The sequence below is a fragment of the Thermobia domestica genome, chromosome 11 (genome assembly GCF_964235325.1).
Source record: "Thermobia domestica chromosome 11, izTheDome1.hap1.1, whole genome shotgun sequence".
NCBI classification, from domain to species: domain Eukaryota; kingdom Metazoa; phylum Arthropoda; class Insecta; order Zygentoma; family Lepismatidae; genus Thermobia; species Thermobia domestica.
This window is the reverse complement of record NC_137464.1, coordinates 190,422,398-190,447,563: the sequence shown is the minus strand read 5'-3', so window position 1 is coordinate 190,447,563 and position 25,166 is coordinate 190,422,398. Positions and strand designations below refer to the sequence as shown.

The 25,166-nt window shown below is 36.4% G+C and overlaps 1 protein-coding gene across 1 annotated transcript in view; it reads right to left on the bottom strand.

The window, feature by feature from the left end:
• Positions 1–2,550: 2,550 nt before the first annotated feature.
• LOC145664616 (putative ATP synthase subunit f, mitochondrial) overlaps positions 2,551–25,166 on the bottom strand; it is a 32,833-nt gene continuing 10,217 nt past the window's right edge. The window contains exons 2-4 of the mRNA XM_081731434.1: positions 24,786–24,884; positions 5,912–6,028; positions 2,551–2,718 (exon numbers count right to left, since the gene is read on the bottom strand). Coding sequence (XP_081587560.1) covers positions 2,687–2,718; positions 5,912–6,028; positions 24,786–24,884 — 248 coding nt within the window. The 3' untranslated portion in view covers positions 2,551–2,686. The remainder of the gene's footprint in view (positions 2,719–5,911; positions 6,029–24,785; positions 24,885–25,166) is intronic.

Here is a 25,166-nt window from a genome sequence, read left to right as displayed (position 1 = left end):
TGTGTTCCATTTAATGAAACCGAAGAGGTTAGCAGGGCTCATAGTGGTCTGATCTCTTGTAAATAGTTGAAAAGTGACCAAACTCTCATCATGCCCCTTTTTTTCTTTGTCAATTTCTCCATCACCTCTCTCTTTGTTGTTGTTTTGTTTCATTTTTTCTTCTTTACTTCTTTTTGAGCTTCCTCCTTTCTTAGGTTTTCTAAGTATGCTTTGTAGTTACGGTAAGCACACTTAGATGTACCGGTAAGAAGCTTCTGAGTAAGTGGAACTAGTTCTGGCCTATTTCCGAATTTCTTCATCCCAGACATTATATTTAACAGCATTGAGAATTCTGAAAGCAATGAAATATTCAAATTCATCACCTACTCTTAAGAACATAATAGAAGCAACGAACATGATGAACAACACGAACACACACACACAACGTTGAGTGGAGCGTTAACTATTACGAGAGAAAACTAAAAGACTATTATGATAGAAGGAAGAGTAGACACAGAAGGATTCTCAACCCCACCCTGAGAGCGCTTTAGAAAGAATAAAAGCTAAACTGAGAATAAAGCTGAATGTTTCACACGTGGCTGCAAGTACTGAAGGTTTCAAAAGAGTAATAAGTAACAAATTTCTGCCTTTTTCCATTTATTTTTATAATATTTTTCTTAGAAAACTACCAATGCAAAACATAAATCACACGAAAAAGTCACTTTACCTCCCAAAAAGCAACTTTTAGTTACAAATTAAAAAAAAAAAAAAAAAAAGAAAGAAAGAAAAGAAAAGAAAGTAACTTTTAGTTAAAGAAAAAAAAAAAGACTCACTATGAGCCCTGGGTTAGTGATCAATTGGACGATTTACATGAAGGAAATTTGGACTATCTTGGGCATAAAATGGGACATGTGAGTTACATAGATTTCACGATAATTCTACATTAAAATTTAAATTTACATATATTACAAACTTGAACATGTGTGGGGTGTGAAAAGTGAAATACTGCATTTGCCCTGTACATTTTATGCGTAAACTGATATATACTACAGTAGTAGTAATTGTAGCGCTTATTATCTAAATTATACAGAGTGATTCGAAAAAGGGAAATTTCGAAAATTATTTCATGAAAACAAATTTAAAAAATACATTCCTCTCATTTAATAGTAAAAATAATGCCATTTTAGAATACATAGAGTACAATTTATTTTTTTAAGATTACCTCTTGCAGGTGAACTCCTCCTCTACGCAAACATTCTTGGTTACTCTTTTCGGTTTGCACACGGCCTGGAGGTTTCTTTTTCATTGCCGAACCAGTTTGCTCGAAATTACGTATCCATGTTTCAATTGCATGTGCTGATAGAACACGAACGTGGTGTCCTAAATTAAAATGATGGCGAAATTCTCTTCGTGCCCACACTGTCACTGTTCTTGTAAAACGCCTTGATCGCGAAAGCCCGTTGCGTACCACTCCAAGCATTCATAATAATTAAATGGCAGAATGTCGTTGACAGGCTGGCATACGTTATTCAGTGCTACCAAACGCCTACTGTTGCCAACACAACTCAAAATTTGCCATTTCTTTGAATAAAATACTTCATGAAATAAAAGCTTAAATTGGTAGTAGATATAAATTAGCTGTAATGGTCCAAGGCTAAATTTTTACTAATCGTACGTAATAAATTCGCTTCGGTATCTTTAGTTTGTACCTGGAATAATTAAATATTGTATATAATAACGTGGTTCAATAACAAGTATAGCAACAGAATTAAACCTCCTTGTAATCGTGAAATAAGGAGACCATAATGTACCCTATTAAACTCATCAAATTCAACGATGGGTGTTATCATTAAAATTTCTACGGCAACAGTGATTTTGCTTTAATGTGAATGGTAGGAAGCAAATTATTATAGTACAGTTCTATAATGTCGTCGTTTGCATTATAATACTCTTAGACCTCCGATACGCTCTGGGGCACCACGCAAAAACATGGTGGGGGTTTTCAGTGGGTGTGGCTTAAAGAACTTTTCAATGTCCATTTACTTAGTTAATATTACATATGTAAAAGAAACATTTGTTCAATCCACAAACTGATCTTTTAAAAATAAATAAAAAAATAATGGAAATTCCTTTTTTCTATTAATTGATACTCATATCCAGTAAGTTAATATTACCGAACATAACTTAGAGGCCTCTGAATAATTTGGTATTGGTGGTGGTGTTTTGTTACGTAGAAAGAAGTTACGAATAAACGAGACAACAGCCTCTGTGAAAATTTCTGAAGACACTCGAAAATTTCTGAAGACACTCGTGTCTCAGTGAGTCATGGGTCAACATTTATCTAAAATCATTCGTTCGAAGTACCTATACATATTGGTACCTGTACCACGGTTTTGTTGAGAAAACAGGAAAATGAAATAGTAAGAACCATCTGAAATGCATATAGTTCTTCCTTTACACAATATAAAACAAAAAGGGGAAAATACTGTTAAATTTGCAAGTATTTTATCGCAAAAAATTTCGTCTTCTATCCATAAAGCACGGTAAACAGAAGAAAATAAAAACATGTGATTATGACATAACATTTTATTAATCTGCACACCTATATACATCATCACCAAGAAGGTAGTTGAAGATATACCTTTCACATGCAGTAACGACTAACGCACTAGAAAACAGGCAGCATATGCATACCACATAATCCTCTTCACCAGTGATACCGGTAGTTCTTATGTTTTCCTAAAAAGGAAGGGAAAACACTTTTATTAGCACTGAAAATTCTTAATTGATAATAAATGAAACATTCGAAGATACTTCTATCAAAGATTTGACTTCTTAATACGATATCGTATAAGGTCAACGTAACTTTATATCTAAATATAAACTGACGTGTGCAGGTGACAACCTGTTTGATGGATCCCATAGTCACTCAATTGTATACCTGATATCCCTAATCTTGATTCTCAAACTATTTCTCAACTGCAGCTCCTTAATTTTTATTTTCCATATTAAGACTAATCTCTACAACAGCTGTAATTTGGGATTTCTTGCCATGCTGAACAAGTAAAAATTGCTCTCCTCCTTTTGTCTTTAAAATGCGAGGGCAGCATTTGGCAATAATTATAAAGCTTAGAAATTTATTTTATTACTGTTTCAGGGTGTCTACTAGATGTTTGTTTTTAAATTCTAGGCTTCTTTCACGTTTTTCAGGTCTATTTATATTATTTTCCAAGTTTATTTTTTTAACAAAGAAAAATTGTTACTGTTAATATCCCCTACCAGAAGGCCAGTTGAGTAAAACGTGCAGTAACTGACAATAGGAAACAGAATTCGCAACTAAAGAGTGATTCATATCCCTTGATAATATTAACTTTTTAACATTTTGGTTTTACTACGTGAAGAAGTTATAAAAGATTAATTTAAATTTTTGGCACATGTTAATTTACGATTACATGTTACTATTCTTGTTGGATGGGGAATATCTAATTATTTCATTTTTACAAATTTACTCAAAGATGGAGTGGCTAGCAAAACAAAATATTCTGGATTCAGAAGTAACTTCTTTAGAACAACCATCCTAGCCCTGGTCCAAAGGTAACATTCGGAAGTCCTTGAACTGAAAGAAGCAATTCTAGCTACTTAGGTTACTTTAGTACTTTGTGCTTGTATTCTGTAACAAAAATGTGTTAAGACTGGAGTTGCTTAAATACAACATATTCTGTTTTGTATTGACTTAAAATTAATTTTCTTCATGCAATTTCTTTAAAATTTACCAAAAGTAGTTACATAAAAAGTAAATTACTTTTCACTTCTGATAAGAAAAATAAGCCTGGCTGTATAAGATAGGTGTTTTTTGAGTACAATTTCTAGTACAACTTTCTTCCTTTGTTAATAAAAACAGGTTCTCATACTCACACAATGTGTAAGCCAAACAACAAACTGCAGAACACAACATTATATTCTTGATTCTTATACTTTACGAGTTCAACGTGGCTTTTAACTTTTTTGCTGATTCATCCAAAACAAATGCTTTAGCTTCAGCATCAGTCAGTAGCCTTTTCCTTTTTATTTCTAACATTTTTCTTTTCTCTTTAAGTCTTTTCTTTCTTTGATATTTTCTGTCTTGTTTGTCAGTACAGTCTTTCAAATACTCATTTTTCTGCTTGATGCATTTCAACATAATGAATCACTGTCTTTTGCAATATTAACATTCGATATCCCTCCAGCACCATACAGTATCCAAGATACTTCTTTAAGCAACCGCGCTCTTGTCCTGTAGATTTTCCACGAAGCACTCTGTTAACGGAGAAGCTGCTTCCTACTGCAGTGTTAGTGAATAAATAATGTAGGAAAGAATCTAATCTCTCGTCTTTTTTGACTGAAATTTGTCAACTTCTGTGTAATTTCAGGATTCGAACACAATTTCAAATACTCTCGTTTCACCATGTCTGAAACTATAGGTGCCATTTGCTGCTTTTCTACAAATGCTTCAAGAGCAAGTGTGATTCGTGACTCTCGAAGCTTCACTGGCCATGCTTCTGGTGATAAACAATTGGTGGCTCTCGTAACTTTGAAGCAGAAACCATGAGCATTGCACATCCTGAGCAAAAATTCTCACTTTTCCTTGATTTCCAGTTTAAGTACCATTCCCTGACTGGTCCCTTACTTTTTCGTAAAATTTCCTTTTCCAGTATTTACCTGATTTCTATATTTGTGCTGTACCAAAAAATCTTTTCGAACTGCCACATAAAACATGGACAGAAAATCCACCTAAAGACTTTCTATTTCTATGGAAACTGCAAAAGAAAGCGTCAAAAAATAAGAAAGAAAAAAGTCACAAGCAAGTGGAAGCAGTGATAGAACTCAGCTCAGGTATTCGCCATCAACATACTCACAAAACATAAGCCTTTGAGAAAAGAGGATTTTTCTATTGTATGCAGTGAAAAAAGTAACATTGAGAAAAATCCAGGTTTGTTGTTAAATTCCGGGCTTTTTCCAGGTCAGTAGACACCCTATAGGGTGTTTCAAAACAACACCGACAACGTTCGGGAGGTGATTCCTGACGCCAAGACGAAAAGTATAGATCAACCTGGGTGCACAAATGCTTCCTTTCTGAGTTATAGGCTGCCGAAAACATGAAAAAATGAACTTTAAAGGTCCACAGCTCTAATACTATGAACCCTACCGTAGTCTGGCCAAGATTTCACCTTACGTAGTCTGGCTTATGGGTCCTATCCAAATATCCATGTTTCAGAATTCTTCAGTACCTCCGCAACGATTTTTAGAGAGGTACTTGGTCAGTACTTCAAATTATATGCCTGTATCCAAAGTGCCTCTATAAAAATTGTTTCATGAGTACCTTAGGATTCTGAAACATGTATTTTTGGATAGCGCACATATTAGTTTCTAAGTGAAGTCTTGACCCAACTATGGTAGGTTCTGTAATTTTGGAGGTATGGATCTTTAAAGTTAATTTTTTCAAGTTTTCGGCAGCCTATAACTCCGAAAGGAAGCATTTGTGCACCCAGGTTGGTTTATACTTGTCGTCTTATCTTGGTGTCAGGAATCACCTCCCAAACGTCGTCGTCGTCGTTTTGAAACACCCTGTATTTTTTTCTAAGTACTGTGTGTGTTTTGTTTTCGTCCGTCCGCGATGAAACGTACTTGCTCTGTATACATCACATTATATAAGGTTGTCCACAACAACAGATAGCGCTAATTCATTTTTGGGAGTATTAGTCATTTGTATCTCTTACTGCTTTGTTATTTGACAGATAACAATAATAAATAATAATAATAATAATAATAAATAATAATAATAATAATAATAACAATAATAATAATAATAATAATAATAATAATAATAATAATAATAATAATAATAATATAAAGTTTTTACAATGTTGAAATATATCTATCATTTTATACTTACTGATCTTCCCCATATTAATAAGATAGAAGAACGCCATAGCACCAAAAGTCACATGAAGGAAAGGCGCTATTCCTGCTCTTTTTGGCTGAACATATTTGTGCTGCCATCTCCAAAAAGCTGAAATAAAACAAATCATTCACTATGTATTTCTTCAATATTTTGATACAGGTACACTCATGTCCAAAATTATTGTCGCATGTCTATAAATATGTTGTTGTAGGAATATCATTTGATAACGAATTCGCCCAGTATTTCTTATAATGTTAGTATGTGTATAATCAGCAAAAACACGTATGTGGCAAATTTCACATCAAAAGAGCAATAAATAAGAATAATAAAACGAAAATAAAACTTCCTTGTCCATTTAGCAACATTTTGTTTTGCTCATTCTAATTTTCGCATTTATAACTCTTTTCCTATGAAATTTACCACAAACATACATTTCCCGATTATCCACACTGTATTAGTATTAAAAGTACCCTGCAAAATCATTATCAAATTATATTCTTACAAGAAAAGATATGCGACAATCATTTTGGATATGAGTGTACATTCACTCGTGTTTAGTCAAAACAAACTGATTTCTTGATAAACTTGATTGTTCAACAATCTTAATCTATAACTTCATTAAATATGTGAGGAAACTTAATAGTGGGATTACAATAACAAATACACTGAGAAAGGAGGACCACGTAAGACTGATCATAATTCCACTTATGAGAGGAATTCTCCTAGTGCAGAAAATTTTCAAATTAATAATAATAATAATAATAATAATATTAAAACATTCAACAATAATATCTCTCAATAACTTGCTCTTGCTCTCTCTCTCTCTGAGATTAAACCATAGTTTGCCGCTTTATTCAGTGTAAATCAGGATTGAAGCCCATTTTATCCAGTGTATACATGAGCGTCAGGGGGGGGGCTATAGCCCCCCTTGGATCCGCGCCGATATATATATAGGGTGTCTCACCTAACTGTGCGACCTGAAATATTTCCGAAATAACAAAAAATGTGACAAATCTAGTTACGTAAGAATATACCCATTTCAGGGGCCTATAAAATTCTGTAAACAACAAGTGCCCCCAGGGGTCCCATCATAGGGCCCCAGGGGCCAACTTGAAAATTTCAAATAGAAACCGCCTATTTTTATTGCAGACGATTCTACGATCAAAACTAAGAAACTTTTACTTGAAGCATTTTTTCGTTATTCTAATAAATGAAATGAAATTTTTGAGCTTTACGTCCCACACTTATGTCGGTTTGACTAAAGGAGACGTTGATGGTGAGAAATGAATGAAATGGTGTAATGAAGAAAGGAGGAGGAAACGGAAGAACTCCGAGGAAACCCACGCACAAGATGTTTGTCCACCACAAAGTTCACTTGGCGGGAGCCGGGACCCTATGCACCAGAGGTTAACGTTCTACCATTGAGCCACCGCGGCCCCTCGTTATTCTAACAGATGGCGCTGTAATCGCAAAAAAATGAAAATCGTCGTACGTATGCCTCCTAACTTTGTGGCCTCAAATATTTCCGAAATGACAAAAGATGTGACAAATCTAGTTAGGTAAGAATGTACCCATGTCAGGGGCCTATAAAATTCTGTAAACAATAAGTGTCCACAGGGGTCTATCATGGGGCACCGTTAGCTAAATTGAAAGTTTTAAATGGCAACATTCTATTTTTATTGCAAATTCTGATTCTGCGATCGAAACAACTTTTACTTGAAATACTCTTTCGTTGTTCTACTAGATGAAGCTGTAATAATAATAATAATAATAATAATAATAAAGTATCACGTCACACACTTAAGGCTGACGATAAAGTAAATACCTCGAGAACTGCACTTGCAATTTAAGAGTGTCCAATCATTTTAAAACATCTATTCAACTAACATAAAATAAAGTTGCCTTCATCTTCCCAAAATTCCAAATACAAACTCCCTACATTAATGCAGACTCGGATACTGCGACCGAAAATTCGCAACTTTTAGTTTTTTTTTTTTTTTTTTTTTTTCGTTGTCCTCCTAGATAACACATAAATCGCAATAATAATATCATTGTGTGTCACCTGAGGTTGATAAATGAAAACCTGGTTTAAGAACTGGTCATGCCGTGTGATGTTGGTGCTAAGACTTGCAAACAAGTAAAGTTACGAACATGTATGTAACAATATTCTTCAAGAACTGAGATTTTTTTCTGTGAGCTTGTGGACACTATGAAAATTGATTAATTCTAGCTTTCCGTTGGGACATGAAGTTTCACTTGATAATCGGACATAGTGTCAAAACAGAATTAAGTTATTAATTTTTGTCATGTTTACGTAGATATGTATAAACCTGAGAGGTAAAAGTAAAAGCGAACACGTAAAGTTGATTGGTGGATCTATTAAAGTTTAAAAGGACATCATCATTTTGTTGTTATGGTGATGTAGATGTGTATAATTACGATTTGATTTGAAACTTCATGTAATTCCATTTGAGAAGTGAAAATAAATATGAACATGTAAAGTTGATCCGTAGATCTAAGAGAGCAAATGTGCTCTTATAAACTTAGTGGAACAAATAAATTTGACCAGAAGACCATATATGTCACAAATATGTCATGTTCTGTAAATTCTTATGGTTGATTGTAAATTACGGTACAGCAACGTAGAAGCCATTAGATATTGGTAGCAGTAAGCATTATTACAGAGAACCTCTGAACACTCAAGCTGTATTTCAACTGGTTTGTATTAGAGCTCTCAAAGTAAAGGTCTAACGCTCTCGATGATACGAAGATTGGGGCAATCACCAAAGATCATGTGCTGAAGTAAAAGTAACGAAAAAAAATCGCGTTCCACACAATCCCATTTCGAGATCTACTGTTGAATGCATCGTAAGACGCGTCGAGGAAACGGTAACTATAAAGGATTGTAACATTCCTGGTCGACCGAAATCGGCGACAAACAGCTTGATGTTACAGTTATTTGTTGAAAATAGTCAACTTAGCATTCATAAAGCTGATGAACAACATGACATCAGTCACATTTCTGCGAAAAGAATGAAGAAAATGAAGTTCCACCCATACGAAGTTTATCTAATACACCAGCTGAATGAAGATATCTTTGATCGCCGTGTAGAATTTTGTGAAGATATGATGAAACAAATCAATGATGATCCTACTTTTCTTACCAGCAATGTGTTCTCTAATGAAGTCCCGTTTTGACAGCAATCTCGTTGGTAATTTCAAACACTCTACATCCTGAAAAGTTGAATATCTGGGCGGCAGTGCTAAATATACAATAATTGGTCCTTTTTTTATTATTATTATTGATAACAATTTGACTTCTGAACTGTGTGAGGAGATGCTTCGAAATTAAGTAGTTCCAGCAATAAGAGACACTGCAGAAGAAAATTTTGCCCACAGATGGTTTCAGCAAGATGTGCAGGACCGCACAACCGTGTAAATAACGGAATTTCCTAAATAACGGATTTGCAGAAGAGGTGATATTGAGTAGGCCGTTGGTTCTCTGTTCCCCTAAATTATCGCCACTAGGCTATTTTTTCTGGGTTTGTCTAAAAATCCGAGTATATCAAACAATACCAACCACTTTGGATAATCTTCGTCAAAGGGTTATTGATGATTTTGCTCTTATTGAGCTGGACGTCATCAGGAATGCGGTATTTGTGTTTAACCATTGAACTTCTCACTGTCATACGAAGAAAGGTGCGCAGTTTGATCACATGCTGTGAAACATCAGTTACACTTTGTTCATCTGCTAATTTTAGGCAACAGTCGTGAGAGGCAAGGAGACTCATGATAATCAAATTCTTCGAAGAAAGAAAAAAAAAAAAAAAACGGGTAAAGACTACGTGGCTAGTAAAGGTGATGTGTAGTTACGCATTCCGTAACTAGGGTAACAGTAAATCTAGATATCAGGGAGCGAAGACAGCACATTTTTTAAAATTTATTCTCTACTTTCATGCGAAACGGAATTTTCAACGAAGTTAGAGTTATGTTAAATTCAAGTGTATCAGTCACCCATCCCTAACAATTAAACTGAACTTTGACAATGCATTTAAGAAGCAGATGGATCTCCTGGCTGTGGAATGTAAAAAAGAGTGTGCTAAGAATTAGACTATCAAACTGATGTATGTTGAATTACAAACTACACTCATCTTGAGCAACTTTGACAAGGAACATGACACGCATGTATTTACAAACAAAAAATAATTTTGAGTTTTCTGTCATTTAACATAAGCAGCATGTCATTTTGACTAAACACACGTGAGTTATTAACCTCTGAAATCGGGAGGTTCATTTACAATAGTCCTGTAGATCAATTAAGTTTCTTTGCGCTTTATTCGGTTTTCTAAATTTGTTCTTCTGTGAAATCTCCTTTGTCATTTTTGCTTTTACCTACTAGTGTGAAATAATGATTTTATTTAATCTGTCTGTGTCACGTAATATTTAACGAACATAGTCTACTTGACCTTTACAATTCTAGGGAAGATGTTTCTTGTTGCAAAACACAAACTTTCCTACCCATATCGTAATGGTCTACCACGGTCACATTGAAATGTAAATGAAAGCAATTTTATTTTATGCTAAGTCTTTTTAAAATATTGGACACGTATTTCGTGCATTTTAATTCCACGTGTATTTCTCGAGACATTTAGTTTACCATCAATCCCAGGTAGCGTACGATGATTTTTTTTGATTACAGCGCTATCTACGCCTATAACGAAAAGTATTTAAGTAAAATTTGCGTATTTTTGGTCGCAGAATCAGAACCAGCAATAAAAATAGGGGATTTCTATTTAAAACTTTCAAGTTGGTCCTGGGACCCTATGATGGGACTTCCGGGGGCACTTGTTGTTTACAGAATTTTATAGGCCCCTGACATGGGAACATTTTTGCGTAACTAGATTTGTCACATTCTTTGTCATTCCGGAAATATTTCAGGTCGCAATGTTAGGTGAGACACCCTGTATATATATATATATATATATATATATATATATATATATATATCCATCCCATGAAAACGAAGTGATGCGCGCTTTCCAGTTGCGTACAAGGGATTTTCACTTGGGATAAGCGTCCATACTTTTTTAAGTCATCACCCAAGGGAAATATTTTCAGTATCATTTCAAAAAAGTAGTTCTAAATATATCTTTTATTAACTTCGTAGAAAACAACTTTGAATTTGAATATTAATAAAAGTTTTATTTTCAATTCAGTAAACAATACATAAAAATACACATTCAAACTACACCTTCCTCTTGAATTTTTGGAAAATGTTGTACATAATCCTGTAATGCGGACGACTGAGCAATTCCACGGTGTATATATATTTATTTCGTAATATATGCATGGAATATTATTTTGTATGAATCCTAAATTTACGCATACGGAGTTTATAACCCAAAAAAGGGACATTTAAGTTCAATTTCATCGATCTCTCTCTCTCTCTCTCTATATATATATATATATTCTAATAGAGTAACATTAAACTACATCATTCTATTATTATTATTATTTCAGATTCACCTTATATAGCAAATTAACTTATTTCGTTGGAAGATATTCATTTTAAAACACATTTACAATGTCCTGAAACAAAAATGCACTGATTTGGACCGTGGATACTAAATTTGAATTAGATATATTAAAAATTTAATATTTAATAATTTTATGAATTTACATTCTCTAACCTCCAACTACGTTCACGAACCTCGATGCAGCAGTCATACATACGGGCACAAATAGCTTTTCATAATAATTTTCGTTCTCATACTTGAGAAAAGCATGCAATGATATTTAACGAAATAGTGAAATTACAGTTTCTTTATGAGATGACACACGTATTGTCCTGTCTAAATTTTCTCTTTGAATCATGAAGTATACCATGTCCTTATATAATTTACCTATATGTTAAGCCACTACAATCAATTCTTTAATATGTATTGGTGTACTTTTATTTACTAACGGATGCTATAGGATGCAAATCCAAAAAGATAACATATTACATTAACATCTTGTATTAAATTTTTTATAACAAACCATCAAGACCTCTCGTCCTTCTTCGGTGTCTATCATTTTGCTATGCCGTTAAATTTATGATGATGATGAGATTGTTCACTCTGGAAAATCCCTAACTCGAATAAAATACTTTTTAAAATGAAAACCTGTACCGTTTCACTCCACATTTCCAAGTTATGTGGGGTAAAAATGTTAAAATATCCCTGTTGATAGATCGTTATTAAAATCATGTTCACTATTGTAGTGGATCCCAATCAAAACAAACCAACATGGTCGGTTGATACGTTTGACCACAGCAACCGAAATATAACATAAAAAGGGATACATCCACAGAAAATAGATCCAATGTTAGAATTCATAATAAAGCGCTAAATATGCTTTTCATTTATTCCTAAATATCAAAATCCAAACATGAAAATGATAAAAAGTATTACCTTCTTACATCATAAGAAATTTCAACAGTGGTGTATCACGTCATTATGAAGTCTTCACATCAATCGCTTGTCTTTCACTTATGTTTCTGCATAAAATCTTGTTTTACCAGGTAACCAAGAAAGTTCGTGCAGTTTCAGTACAAAAAAGAAAAGTTTCAAAAAAATGCGTTTTCCTTATGTTTATTCGCAAAATATCCACCATCCGCTTCTACAACCTTCTCCCATCGTTTTACAAGCCTGTAGATTAGGGTGGGCCAAAAACGGCCGATTTTTTTTTTTTTTTTTTTTTTTTTTTTAAGAAAAATAAGATTGAGTACCGTGCAAAAGTTGTAAAATGTTATATTATGTTTCCTCACCAAAACAGAGCCGGATTAAAAGATATTTAACCGGGCCCCGGGGGCCCTAAAGAACGTTAATTTTGAAAAAAAATAGTCGCGAGTAGTGAAAACATTATTGAAATACTTTTGTTTTAGAAAGTTAAGTTTGAGTACCATGCAAACGTTGTATAATATTATGTTTCTTCACTAAAATAGAGCCGGATAAAAAGATATTTAACCGGGCCCCGGGGGCCCGAAACAACGCTAATTTTGAAAAATAAAAGTAGCCAGCAATGAAAATATTATTAAAATATATTTTTAGAAAGTTAAGTTTCATACCGTGCAAAAGTTGTATAACGTTATGTTTCTTCACAGAAACAGAGCTGGAATAAAAGTTATTTAACAGGGCCCCGGGGGCCTTAAAGAACGTTTATTTTAAAAAAAAAAAGAGTTGTGAATAGTGAAAATATTATTGAAATATATTTTTTAGAAAGTTAAGTTTGAGTACCGTGCAAAATTTATAATGTTATGTTTTCTCGCCAAAACAGAGCCGGATAAAAAGATATTTAACCGGGCCCCGGGAGCCCGAAAGAACGTTAATACTGAAAAAATATGGTTGTGAGTAGTGAAAATATTATTGAAATACACTGCTCCACAAAACTTAAGCAACCCGAGAGAAGAGTATGAAACAGAAATCATAGAAGCAAAGAAAAGAAGCTGGGAACTATTCCTAACCAAAAACATACAGCTTGATCAGTGGGGATTTCCATACAAATTAATAATGAAGAAAATAAACCCCTTAACACTTTGCACGTTAAGAAAAAATGACGGATCTTATACAGTAACTAGAAAGGAAACCATTGAAAATTTACCACGAAAGTTTTTCCCGAAGGATATAATGGAAGATGAAACAGAAGATCAGAAACGAATAAGAAGAAAATTCGAAGAGCCGACACAAGTAGAACCGGTAAATAAGGAAGACATGGCAACAAATGAAGAAATCGAAGACATCGTTAGGAAACTAAAAACAGGAAAATCACCAGGATTGGATGAAATATCAAATGAAGTCTTCACGAAAAATAGAGAAATATGGACCCCGTACCTGACAAGACTTTGCAATGTACTACTACAACGGCAAGAATTTCCGGACTCATGGAAAATGTCAAAATTAATAATCCTGCTAAAAAACGAAGACAGGGACCCAACTGATGTAAGCTCATATCGCCCAATTTGCCTGCTAAAAAACATAAGTAAAATATACGAAAAGATTATAGCAAATAGGATTAACAAACATAGGAATATGAGTGAAGATACGCTACAGTTTGGCTTCAGAGCGGGCAGATCAACAGAAGACGCTCTGAATAAGTACATAGAACAAATTCGAATGAGTAATTCAGAAAGTAAATATGTCCTGTCGCTCTACGTAGACATAGAGGGAGCATTTGACAACCTATGGGTCCCATCATTGGTCGATAAATTAGTTAAACTAGAAATGCCAACCTATTTGATAAATATCATTAAACACTATTTTCGGAACAGATGGATCTCAGTACAAATGGAGCAAGAGGAGTTGCAAATTCGTAATGAAAAAGGCTGCCCACAGGGCTCAATATTAGGACCCTTAATGTGGGACATTTTGATACAAACCTGCCTAGAAAAATTAAATGCTAACAATCTAATAGACAAAATAATAGCCTTTGCAGATGATATTGCGATAATATTATCAGCCAATTCAAGAAGAGAAATAGAAATGAAAACAAATGCAATAGTTGAAGACCTAAACAATTGGTCAAGAAAATAAACTAAAATTATCAGTCAAAAAAAAAAAAAACAAAATACATGCTTTTCGGTAGAAAATTGAATAGAGGCCCACAAATAAAACTAGGCAATCATAAAATAGACAGAGTTAAAGAATTTAGATACCTAGGGGTAACAATCGATGAAAACCTGAACTATGGTAAACACATTCAAGAAACCGTTACGAGAGGAAATAAGGTGACAAATAAATTGATAACCCTAGGTAAAAATAAATATAAATTGCCTAACAAAATATTAAAATTGTATCACGAAACCCTGCTATGTGCTACAATGACTCACGGATCTAGCATATGGGTGCACAGACTGCTTCAAAACAAGAGAATAAAAGAAAACTTTATCAGACCACAAAGAAACCTTCTGATGAGATTAAGTGGTGCATATAGCACCACCCCCAACAATGCCCTGTGTTTGTTACTTGATGTCAAGCCTTTGAACTTAATAGCAGTACAGAGAGCGGCAAATTATTGGATGAAAAGGAATAATAGAGAAGAGGTAAGGGCACTGTTGGGTGATGTTTTTGAAAGCGCCCAAGAGATTGAAGAAAGAATCAAAAAAATGTGGAATATTGAATGGACGCACTCTGCTAAGTCACAAAGACTTAGAAATATTATACCAACGGTAGAAATCAGAGAACAAATAAAGTTTCTTGACCCAGCCCCAGGACTCATTCATTTCTTAACGGGACATGGTCCATATGAAACCTACCTACAAAAAATACAGGTCAAAGACAATTCAATTTGTGAATGTGGTGAAACGGGGACACCAGAGCATCATATACTCTGGTGCCCCTTTCTCGAAGAGTTATTTAAGGAAAGAGTGGACATAAGACAGAAGACGATAGCTGATATAATGAGAAGCGAGAAAGATTACAATATCCTGAAGAAAATAACAGACCTTTACTCGAAACTAAAAAAAGAACAATTCTATAGAGAAAAACACATAAGAAAAACAAGAGCAGAATGAATGTGGAAGGATGAATGGAATCCAGTTTCTCCTCAGGACCGGAGACCTCAGAACATCTCGTGGAAGATACTGGAACTCCGTATCTGCCGGGGAGGACGAGTGTAGTTGTGCTAGTGCGTCTCCAGGCATAGGTGACTTGGAACGGAACTCCGGACGCACTAGAGTGTGTTTTTGGAAGTGTCTTTCCTTCGGGTGGCGGGTCCATGTGTGTGTCCGTGTGCGTGTTGGCTGTGACTATGTCCCCATAGGAGACAAGTTTACTTCGTGAATGACTCAATAACGGTATGTTAATGGAGATTGATCCCTATGTTGGCACAGGTGGAAGGATACCTCGGACCAGGATCCACACTAAGTACTCTGAGTGGGCCCTGGACCTCAAACCTGTGTTATTGGGAGGAAATCTATTGCAACCACGAGAACATTCAATAAACGAAGACTCAAAGGACTATTAAAAGGAATGCGGTATGGATTAGTGAAGATTAGTGTGTTTTGGTGAATGCGGTTTATGTGTCAACTTAGTGTGTGAAACGGGCAAAATATACAGGGAAAACCCAGTGTATAATTAGTGAAAGAATTAAATATGATCACAGGAGAGAAACTTGAAATAGCAGGTGAAAACCAAGCTCATACAGGGGAAACCTGAAGATAGAAGAAGTCCATCAAAGTAAATGAAATAACATAGTAAAAAATAAACACTAAATAAACATTAAATTCAAAAATAAAATAAATTAAATTAAATTAAAAAGAAATAGAATAAATAAATAAAGCATATTTAAGAAAAAAAATAAAACATTATAATCATAGTTAATAAATATGGACTCAACCAAGCTAAGTAAAGAAACAAAGTTTAAATAACTCCAATAGTAATAATAATAATAATAAGAAGAAGAATGGTAATAATAATAATAATAATAATAATAATAATAATAATAATAATAATAATAATAATAATAATAATACGTACAGACATAAATATACCAAAAATAGAAGTAGCTAAACAGTTAGAAGTAACTAACCAAATACTAACAAGATCAAAATCAAATAAATAAAAATACCAAACAGAGGTAGGAAATGACAATGCAGATCAGAAAGAGTTTAGATAATCTTGATTTGATTAGCAAACAATTTAGTATCAGAACATGTTAGTGTCAAGATCAATGGTCAAATACCCTGGAAATAGTATTAGTAGATAGTTGCGTCTTTCACCTATTTCAAAATGCAAAACAAAATAAATTAAAGAAATAAAAGGCAATGATGATAACCCGTGCCGGTTTTAATTTTCAGATACCGGTTCTGAAAGACGGGCCTGAGCCTAAAAAAAATAAAAAAAAACCGAGAGAACGTGGTATAAGTGACGTGTGGGGCCCATTCAACACTGGTTAGTGGCATGCACATACACAGACACACACAGGCAAGTCGAGCACCCACTCTATCGCATAAGCAGCATCGTTGCAAGCGCGGTGAACAACTTATGCCATGAGCCGTACACCACAGCCCAGTAGTGTCCGAGGCTCCAAGCATTGAGTTAATGGTTCTTGTGTGGGGTACACACCTTGCAATGGCTGGTAGACGACATTTGAGTGACTTTGACCGCGGGCAAACAATTGGGCGGTGGAATTCGGCCGATCGCAAGTGGAAGTGGCGCAGGAATTCAACGTGAAAAAAAGTGTTGTGTCGAGGCTGTGCAATCGCTTTCAAAATGGAGGTGAAGTCAGTAGACGTCATGGAGGAGGCCGTCCGAAGAAGACGTCGGCCGTCGAGGACCGATTTCTCACAATTTCTGTCAAACGTAACCGTCAAACTTCATGCTCTCACCTGGCCAATGAGTTGTTTCAGGCTACAGGACAACGCGTGAGTCGTGAAACTGTTCGTCGGCGACTCAATAGAGGAGGACTGTATGCAAAAAGGCCTGCGCTGTGTGTGCCATGAAACTGGAGCACAAACGTGCGCGTTACACATGGTGTCAGGAACATGTTGTATGGGGGGAACACCAGTGGGCGCGTGTCATGTTCTCCAATGAGTCGAGATTCAGACTGTTGTCAGATTCTGATCGGACTTTAGTGTGGAGAGAGCCAGGAGCACGCTATCATCCAAACTTCATTGCTAAACGGCCCTCCTATGGCGGTGGTTCCATTATGGTGTGGGGTGGAATTATGCTGGACGGGAAAACCGACCTCCATATTGTGCAACATGGCACTTTGACAGCACAACGGTACCTGGATGAAATTCTCAATACACATGTGTGCAATTTCCGCGGAGCATTTGGCCCAGACTTCCTGTTCATGGATGACAATGCCCAACCACACCGTGCACATCGTGTGTCCGAGTATCTGGAGAGCGAAGGCATTACGGGTATTGCATGGCCTGCATATTCGCCGGACTTAAATCTCATCGAGCATGTGTGGGATGTTCTTGGGCGGCGAATAGCGCAGCGCAGTTCACCAGCACACACTCTCCCTGACCTGCAAACAGCTCTCCTCGAGGAGTGGCGCCATCTGCCGCAAGACTTGATTAACACTCTGATTTGCAGCATGGAGGCCAAATGTCGTGCCTGTATAGCTGTTCGTGGTGGTTACATGCCATATTGACTGCCTATGCCCTCGCACAACCCAGCTTCACCTGTTGAGGTATCGTAGTGCTGAACTTTTTGGTCACCCTGTACATCCTAACTGTATTGTTCGTCTTCACTTGTGTTGCATTGTGCATCTGGACCGTCTGTTTGTTCATTATATTTGGTGCAGTGATCGTGTCGTTTTATTTTCTGCCACTTTCTTCGAGTTGCTTAAGTTTTGTGGAGCAGTGTATTTGTTTTCAGAAAATTAAGTTTGAGTACTGTGCAAAAGTTGTATAATGCTATGTTTCTTCCCCAAAACAGAGGCAGATAAAAATATTTCACCAGGCCCTGCGGGTTCGAAAACGTTATTTTTTTTTTTTTTTAAATATATACCATTATTTTAAGTATGTAAAGAAAATTGGTTAAGATTCCTAATACTTTAACTTGACCCCAGGATTTTAAATGTTCTGATGTGATGTGCAGCTCTTCGTCTGATATAATACAGTAAAACCTGTCTTCAACGGACCCTTTATTAAACGGAAAACTGTCTTAAACGGAAATATTTCACGGCCCCATGAATTTTGGACAGTGTAAAACTCCCTTCATTAAGCGGAAACTGTGTTACGCGGACAACGGAAAGAAAAATAAACATTTAACGGAAAATTCTGAGTTCCGGACTACAGCGTTTAAAAGATGTTTAGACATTCTGTGAGACATATACATTACACTGTCTGCGATAAAATGTTCGTTCTTTTGTTAAATATTTCTGGACAGTGTTGACCTTCCCCAACCACTACTCATATTCACCCCCACAAATTGTCCTTAATCCCCGCAACTTAATCAAGAATCATACGGAATGTCGGAAAGAAGTAAACGAGATAGAGGAAGAAGAGGGATACGATACAGAGTTCCAAGAAGAGTGTAGAATAAATACCTATCAAGATTCTCTCAGAAGTTTAAAGGAACTGCAAAAATTTGCCTTACGAAAATATGATTCTGATTCACTTAGTATAATCTCTCAGGTAAAGTGTATGCGGAAAGTCAAGCAGCCAAGCAGCAATGTACACAGAAAACCATGCTTGGCTATTAGAGAAATAAAGGAAACGTGTGCATAGCATATTTTGTATTCATTTTAATTTTTTTTTTTTGTGTACTTATTCGTAGAAGAAAGAAGTACTGTAATCGAACAATGTACGTACAGCAATATATTTTCTCAGTATGCCCCTTTATAAGCATGTAATTTTTTTTTAAGAAAGGAAAAGTCTACCTCCACTAAGCGGAAACCTGACTTTAACGGAAATTTTTGCAGGTCCCGCTCGATTCCGCTAAAGACAGGTTTCACTGTAGTAGATATAATAGTACGGACACAAATACATAAGGTAAGATTGAAAAATTGACCAACAAACAACAAACCAGCCCAGAACTCACCACGTGGAGATGGCTACACAGCGAGTTGCTCCCACCCACCTTCCTCTTACTTAAAGCTCCTTAGTTGAATCTTGGAACAAGATATTGAGATTTATGTCCGAAGCTTGGTAGATACTTTCGTGCTTCCAGTTTTGCACGAATATAACCGTCTCGTGCAACACTACCACATACTTCTGAAGAAGATTATGTTACTACATTTAGACACCTCTCCAAAGCCTGTGTGTGGAAGGGGAACGTGACAAACTGAAACCTCCTCTTTTCTACAATCATTTCGGTTGGTTCTTCTATTGATACGTTAGCCGAAATTGGAGGTTTCGTTACTATTACTTCTGACAAATCAGTCAAGTCGATATAATCCGCATATTCTTCAGTGCTTTGCCTACTGCAATTGTCAATTAGAACTAGTTTGGTATTTTCAGCCATCAAAATAAAGACCCTTAAAATTAGTAGCTTTACACTGTAGAGGGTTTCTTTTTTCTTTTTCCTTTTTGCTAGTTTCGTACGGATTTTGTTTTTATCTACTACCTTGTCTTAGTTTTGTTCAGTAAATTCATATCTTCTAAAACAGCGGATACAATTTTAGCAGCCGACCTATTCGATATACCTGTTAAATCTTTCGCGGTACTTATTTGTTTAGGGCTCACTATTGTTTATTTAGGTTTACTTTAGATTTTATTCTCTAAACGATAGCTCCATGCGAACTCTTCATCGTCTGTATTCGGGGTGGAAGCGCTTAATGTATGTTCCAAGTGCGGGATTGAGGCTAACGATTGTAACCCTCTTGTAATTGGTACCGCAGCATCATAATCATCTGTGTGTCATGCTTTCTCTTGAGCCTATGGGTTTCTGGTTCATCTACATTGCAACTTGTCATTTATCTCTGATTTCTCTGATCTAATATGAGCTCCCACTCCAAAAGCGATATATAATTTAATTTACCACACTTACAGGTTAATCTATTGCAGCATTTGCAAGAGAAAATATCACATAACTTCTGAGCACCGATCTTAAATTTCTTTAATTTGGCTCTTAATGGGGTTAATGATCGTTTTGCATTTTGAGTTGTAATTCAAAATCATATGCTTAATTCGAAGGCAAGACAATACAGGAAGAGAGGCTCAGAGCCATATTGTTTCTAGTTTATTTGAATTCAGCAATGTAAGCGCCGCCTTCGGAAAGCCAGTGTTATGTATTTTGCATCCAGATGCGAAAAAGTGATATTCTCTTAAAGTTTGAGAGTTCTGAGGTGGGCTCAACACGAAGGTTTTTCGTGTGTTAATATGGTAGTTATCAAAGTTAGTTAAGCTCTTAATAGTTATTTGCGTAGATTAAAAGCATGTACTTCATGTTTTATGTATTAATAGTATTGTCTGGTAAAATTTTCTTATTACCTAAAATCATTTTATTTGAACAAAAATTTAGAACTTTAGGGCCACGGGGGCCCGGTTAAATTTTGTTTTAAAATCAACATATTTGACATGGCTTTATTTCGTACCAATGCACAACTTTTGATAACTACTCAATGCTGAATATCTTAAAAAAAAATTTTCGGCCCACCCTACTGTCATTTTTGAAGAAATCTTTGTGTTGGGACTCAAAAACTGCGTCACCGTGTTTTTAACCTCTTCTCGAGTTTTGAATTGTCGATTGCGCATATGGTTGTCCATAGAAAAAAAAATAGTAGTCTGATGGAGCAATGTCTGGTGAATACCCTGGAAGTGGTAGTTCCCAGCCGAGAGAAGAAATCACCTCCAGGGTCATCTTTGCTGTATGTCTAGCATTGTCTTGGTGGACAAGAACACCTTATTCACTAAAGCTTATCCAGACTTAAGAGTGGACTGTTGGTCTTATGGGAACAGCGATGCCAAGTTGAGCATTAAAAACAAACGCAGAACAGATCGAGCTTCTATTATACTGCCGACTGATGTTGCCAACTCACGTAATAAAAAAAGAAATTCACACCACAACGATTAATAAATAATAATAATAATAATAATAATAATAATAATAATAATAATAATAAACTTACCACACAATCAATCGCACTCCAAAGAATCAATTCTTTCCATATCATCATCATCATCCCAACTCAACCCAACTTACACTTTTACCCGGGTTTTTCTGCTTTAAATAATTAAACACGTTCATAACAATAGCCTTTTCTTTGCTCTTCAACACTTGACCACTCTTACGCTTAAAAGAGGTGCTGGCTGTAATTTCTTCCATTTTGATATACTCACACACACTCACGCACCTATGCACAAACAGACGGCGTGATTTTGTTCCCAGAACAGCACAGTAAGTAAATGAACACAATCAAGAAAATGCCGAATGTTCAGAGACCACATTCCGCTACACACTGCACAATAGCAAAGACACAACAGAGAAGAATTTCGTCTGGAATCTGACATGAGTCATCTAGCGCGACAATAGACGATACAGTAGGTAAGCTATTGGCCCCATCCACCGCACCAAACGGTCTCCCTATTTCCTGGTGTAGCTTCTGAAACCAATGCTATTATGAAACCCAACAGAAATCACAGTCAGTTATGAACTCCCAAAGAAATTTCAATGCACGAAAGATAAAAGAAATATGAAATGCGTCCTGCAGCAATTCTCGCTGAAATGTCCTTCCAGACGAGGAATACATAGGCCTATATATAATTAATAATCGAACTCAGGTGTTCCGAGAAACACTTCATGAATCAGTGTTTGGCCTAAGAAGTTTTACACTTAGCGTTTATATTTAATACAAATAAGTTAATAGTTATGGAAAGATATGGATTATGGCTGTAGCTTGGTTAAATAATAATAATAATAATAAAACTGAAGTACTTGAAAAAACATCCCGCAGACCATCCCCTGAAATTATTACTGCTTTTTTATTCAGGGTACCCCCGTGGATGAGTGGTTACACTCGCCGCCTTGTAATCAAAGGGTCCTGGGTTCGATTCCCGGTGGGGACATAAGTTGTTCCAATCTCGCGTTTTACCACTTCCAAGAATTCATAATGCACAATCCCAGCAGTAGTCCACCATACACACAGCATCACCTTCCGCAGATGAAGAGCAGGTTTTGCACTTAAAGGCATGGAGTCATTTGACGATAGCGCTGGTACGAGCGCTTTTTGTTATCGTACATTGCCCACATTTCATCACACGTCAAAGTGCGGTTCAAAATTGGACAGTTGTTGTTCTTAATCAGCAAGGAAGAGTAAATGTTCAGTCGTTGGAGACGGTTCGCAGCAGTCAGCACGTGAGGGACCCACTTACTCAGTTTCCACGATTTTCCAAGCTCATCCAAGTGCACACGAATGATTTCATCGCTTACCCCAAACCGTTGAACGAGTTCTTGATACGTTTGACTTGAATCCTCTTCAACTGCTGCCTTGAGTTGGTCCAAATCGAGAGATTTTGCTCTGCCCGATCAAGGTTTGTCTTCAAGTGTCTCATCGCCGGTCGAAAAGGCCTGAAACCACTTTTGAGCTGTCCGTTCACTAATTGTACCTTCTCCAAACGCTGCACATATTTTTCTTACTGCTTCCGCACCTTTTGTGCCCAACTTGAACCCAACGCGGCAGGTGTAAAAACAGCACGAACTTTCTTGGTTGCCTGGTGTACTGACACGCTTTGTCATGTACTATTTAAATTTGATAGTAAATTTGACGGAAATGGCAGAGGGATACAATTACATATTAGGATTACTCTAACAGTGAACAATGTTTAGGTAGCAAAGTGTTTACCATATGTTTAGCACCAATATTTATTCATTTCACAAGCTGGAGAACAAATGACGCACTAATGTCTTGAAAGTTTGTGTTAAAAAGATTTAATACAAAGTTATGTATGAAGATAATGTAATATGCCTAGCCATTTTAAACTTCTTTATAATACATGATAGGCCAAAACTAATGCCGATTTAATTCATTAAACTTTTTAACAATGAAATATGGTCTGCAATTGTGGATATAACTACAGCGAAGGAAATGTATCATTTTCACATACTATTTGGTCTAGGAATTAATTCGTGCGGGTGGACAAGAGATGGCGCAACGAACGGAGCGTCCCACAGTTCCGTGTATCCACACATGTGTTGCAAACCCCTGTCATCGCGTATCGTTCGTAGTATAGGGCAGTGGATTAAAGCGTCAACAACACCAGTTTGTAGTTAAGTGAACATGGCGCAATTTGTGCCTGATAAAGTGTTTTTGCGGGGTGTCCTGCTGCATTACTTTAACATGCAGAAAAGTGCGACTGAAAGTCATCGTATTTTGGTGGAAGTGTATGGTGACCATGCTCTAGCTGAGCGAACGTGTCAGAAGTGGTTTGCACGGTTTAGAAGTGGTGATTTCGGCTTGGCAGACCAAGAGCGAGCTGGACAGCCAAAAAAATTTCAAGACGAAGAATTGACAGCATTGCTCGAGCAGGATTCGTGTCAAACGCAGGAACAACTTGCAGCAGCATTAGGCGTTGATCAAACAACAGTCTCTAAACGCTTGAAAGCCATGGGAATGATTCAAAAGATGTCACATTGGGTTCCACATGAATTGAAAGACAGAGACGTTGAAAGACGAAAAACCATTTGCGAATTGCTGCTTCAACGACAGAGCAGAAAGGGGTTTCTGCATCGAATTATTACGGGTGATGAGAAGTGGATCCATTACGAGAACCCTAAACGAAAAAAGGCCTGGGTGAAACCAGGTGAACCAGGTCCATCACAACCAAAACGAGATATTCACTGTGCAAAGGTTATGCTGTGCATATGGTGGGATATGAAAGGTGTGGTGTACTATGAGCTGCTGCAACCGGGTGAAACTATGAATGGAGAACGTTATCGACGACAATTAATGCGTTTGAAGCAAGCTCTGGCCAGAACACGACCAGAATGGGAGAACAGACATGATAAACTTATTGTTCAACATGATAACACTCGCCCACATGTCGCAAAACCGGTCAAAACCTATTTAGAAAATGTCGGATGGGAAGTTTTACCCCACCCGCCGTATTCACCAGACGTTGCTCCTTCGGACTACTACTTGTTCGATTGCATGAACAACGATTTGATTGGACAGCGGTTTACTTCTTCAGAAGATATCGAAACATGGGTCTCTGACTGGATCGCTTCCAAGGATGAGGACTTCTTTCGCCACGGAATCCGTACATTGCCTGACAGATGGGCGAAAGTGGTGGCTAGCGATGGACAATATTTTTCTTAAGGTATTTATATATTTTGTGTTTGTACTACAGCTTCAATGTGTGCGTACCAACCGCACGAATTAATTCCTAGACCAAATACTTTTAAACATTAATACAAAACATGAGTTTCGTATTTACCTCTGCTTACAGCAGCAACCATAGCCTTTGGACTTTTATTTCTTCGGGCTAGCCATGAACCTAATTCGCCAACCTTTACTTGAGCAAGTGGAGTATCGGCTGAAATAAAATAATAAATAAAAATCAACCAAAGAGAAATTATAACATATACAGCAATATCAATAAATCAAAATCTGTTGCCTTTAACAGGCAGCAGAAACACCTCCAGCGCTGGTTGGACGTGGGTTAAATGTAATTGCAAAGTTGCTGTAAAATTTACGATTATTGGCGGTTAACGAAATTGTCGTCTAACAGTTGGACAGAACATGTAACCTGACAGTTGTAGGCGCTCTTGCCGAAGGCTCTATAATGAGACACATTAGCTCAGGCGGTGAATTTAGA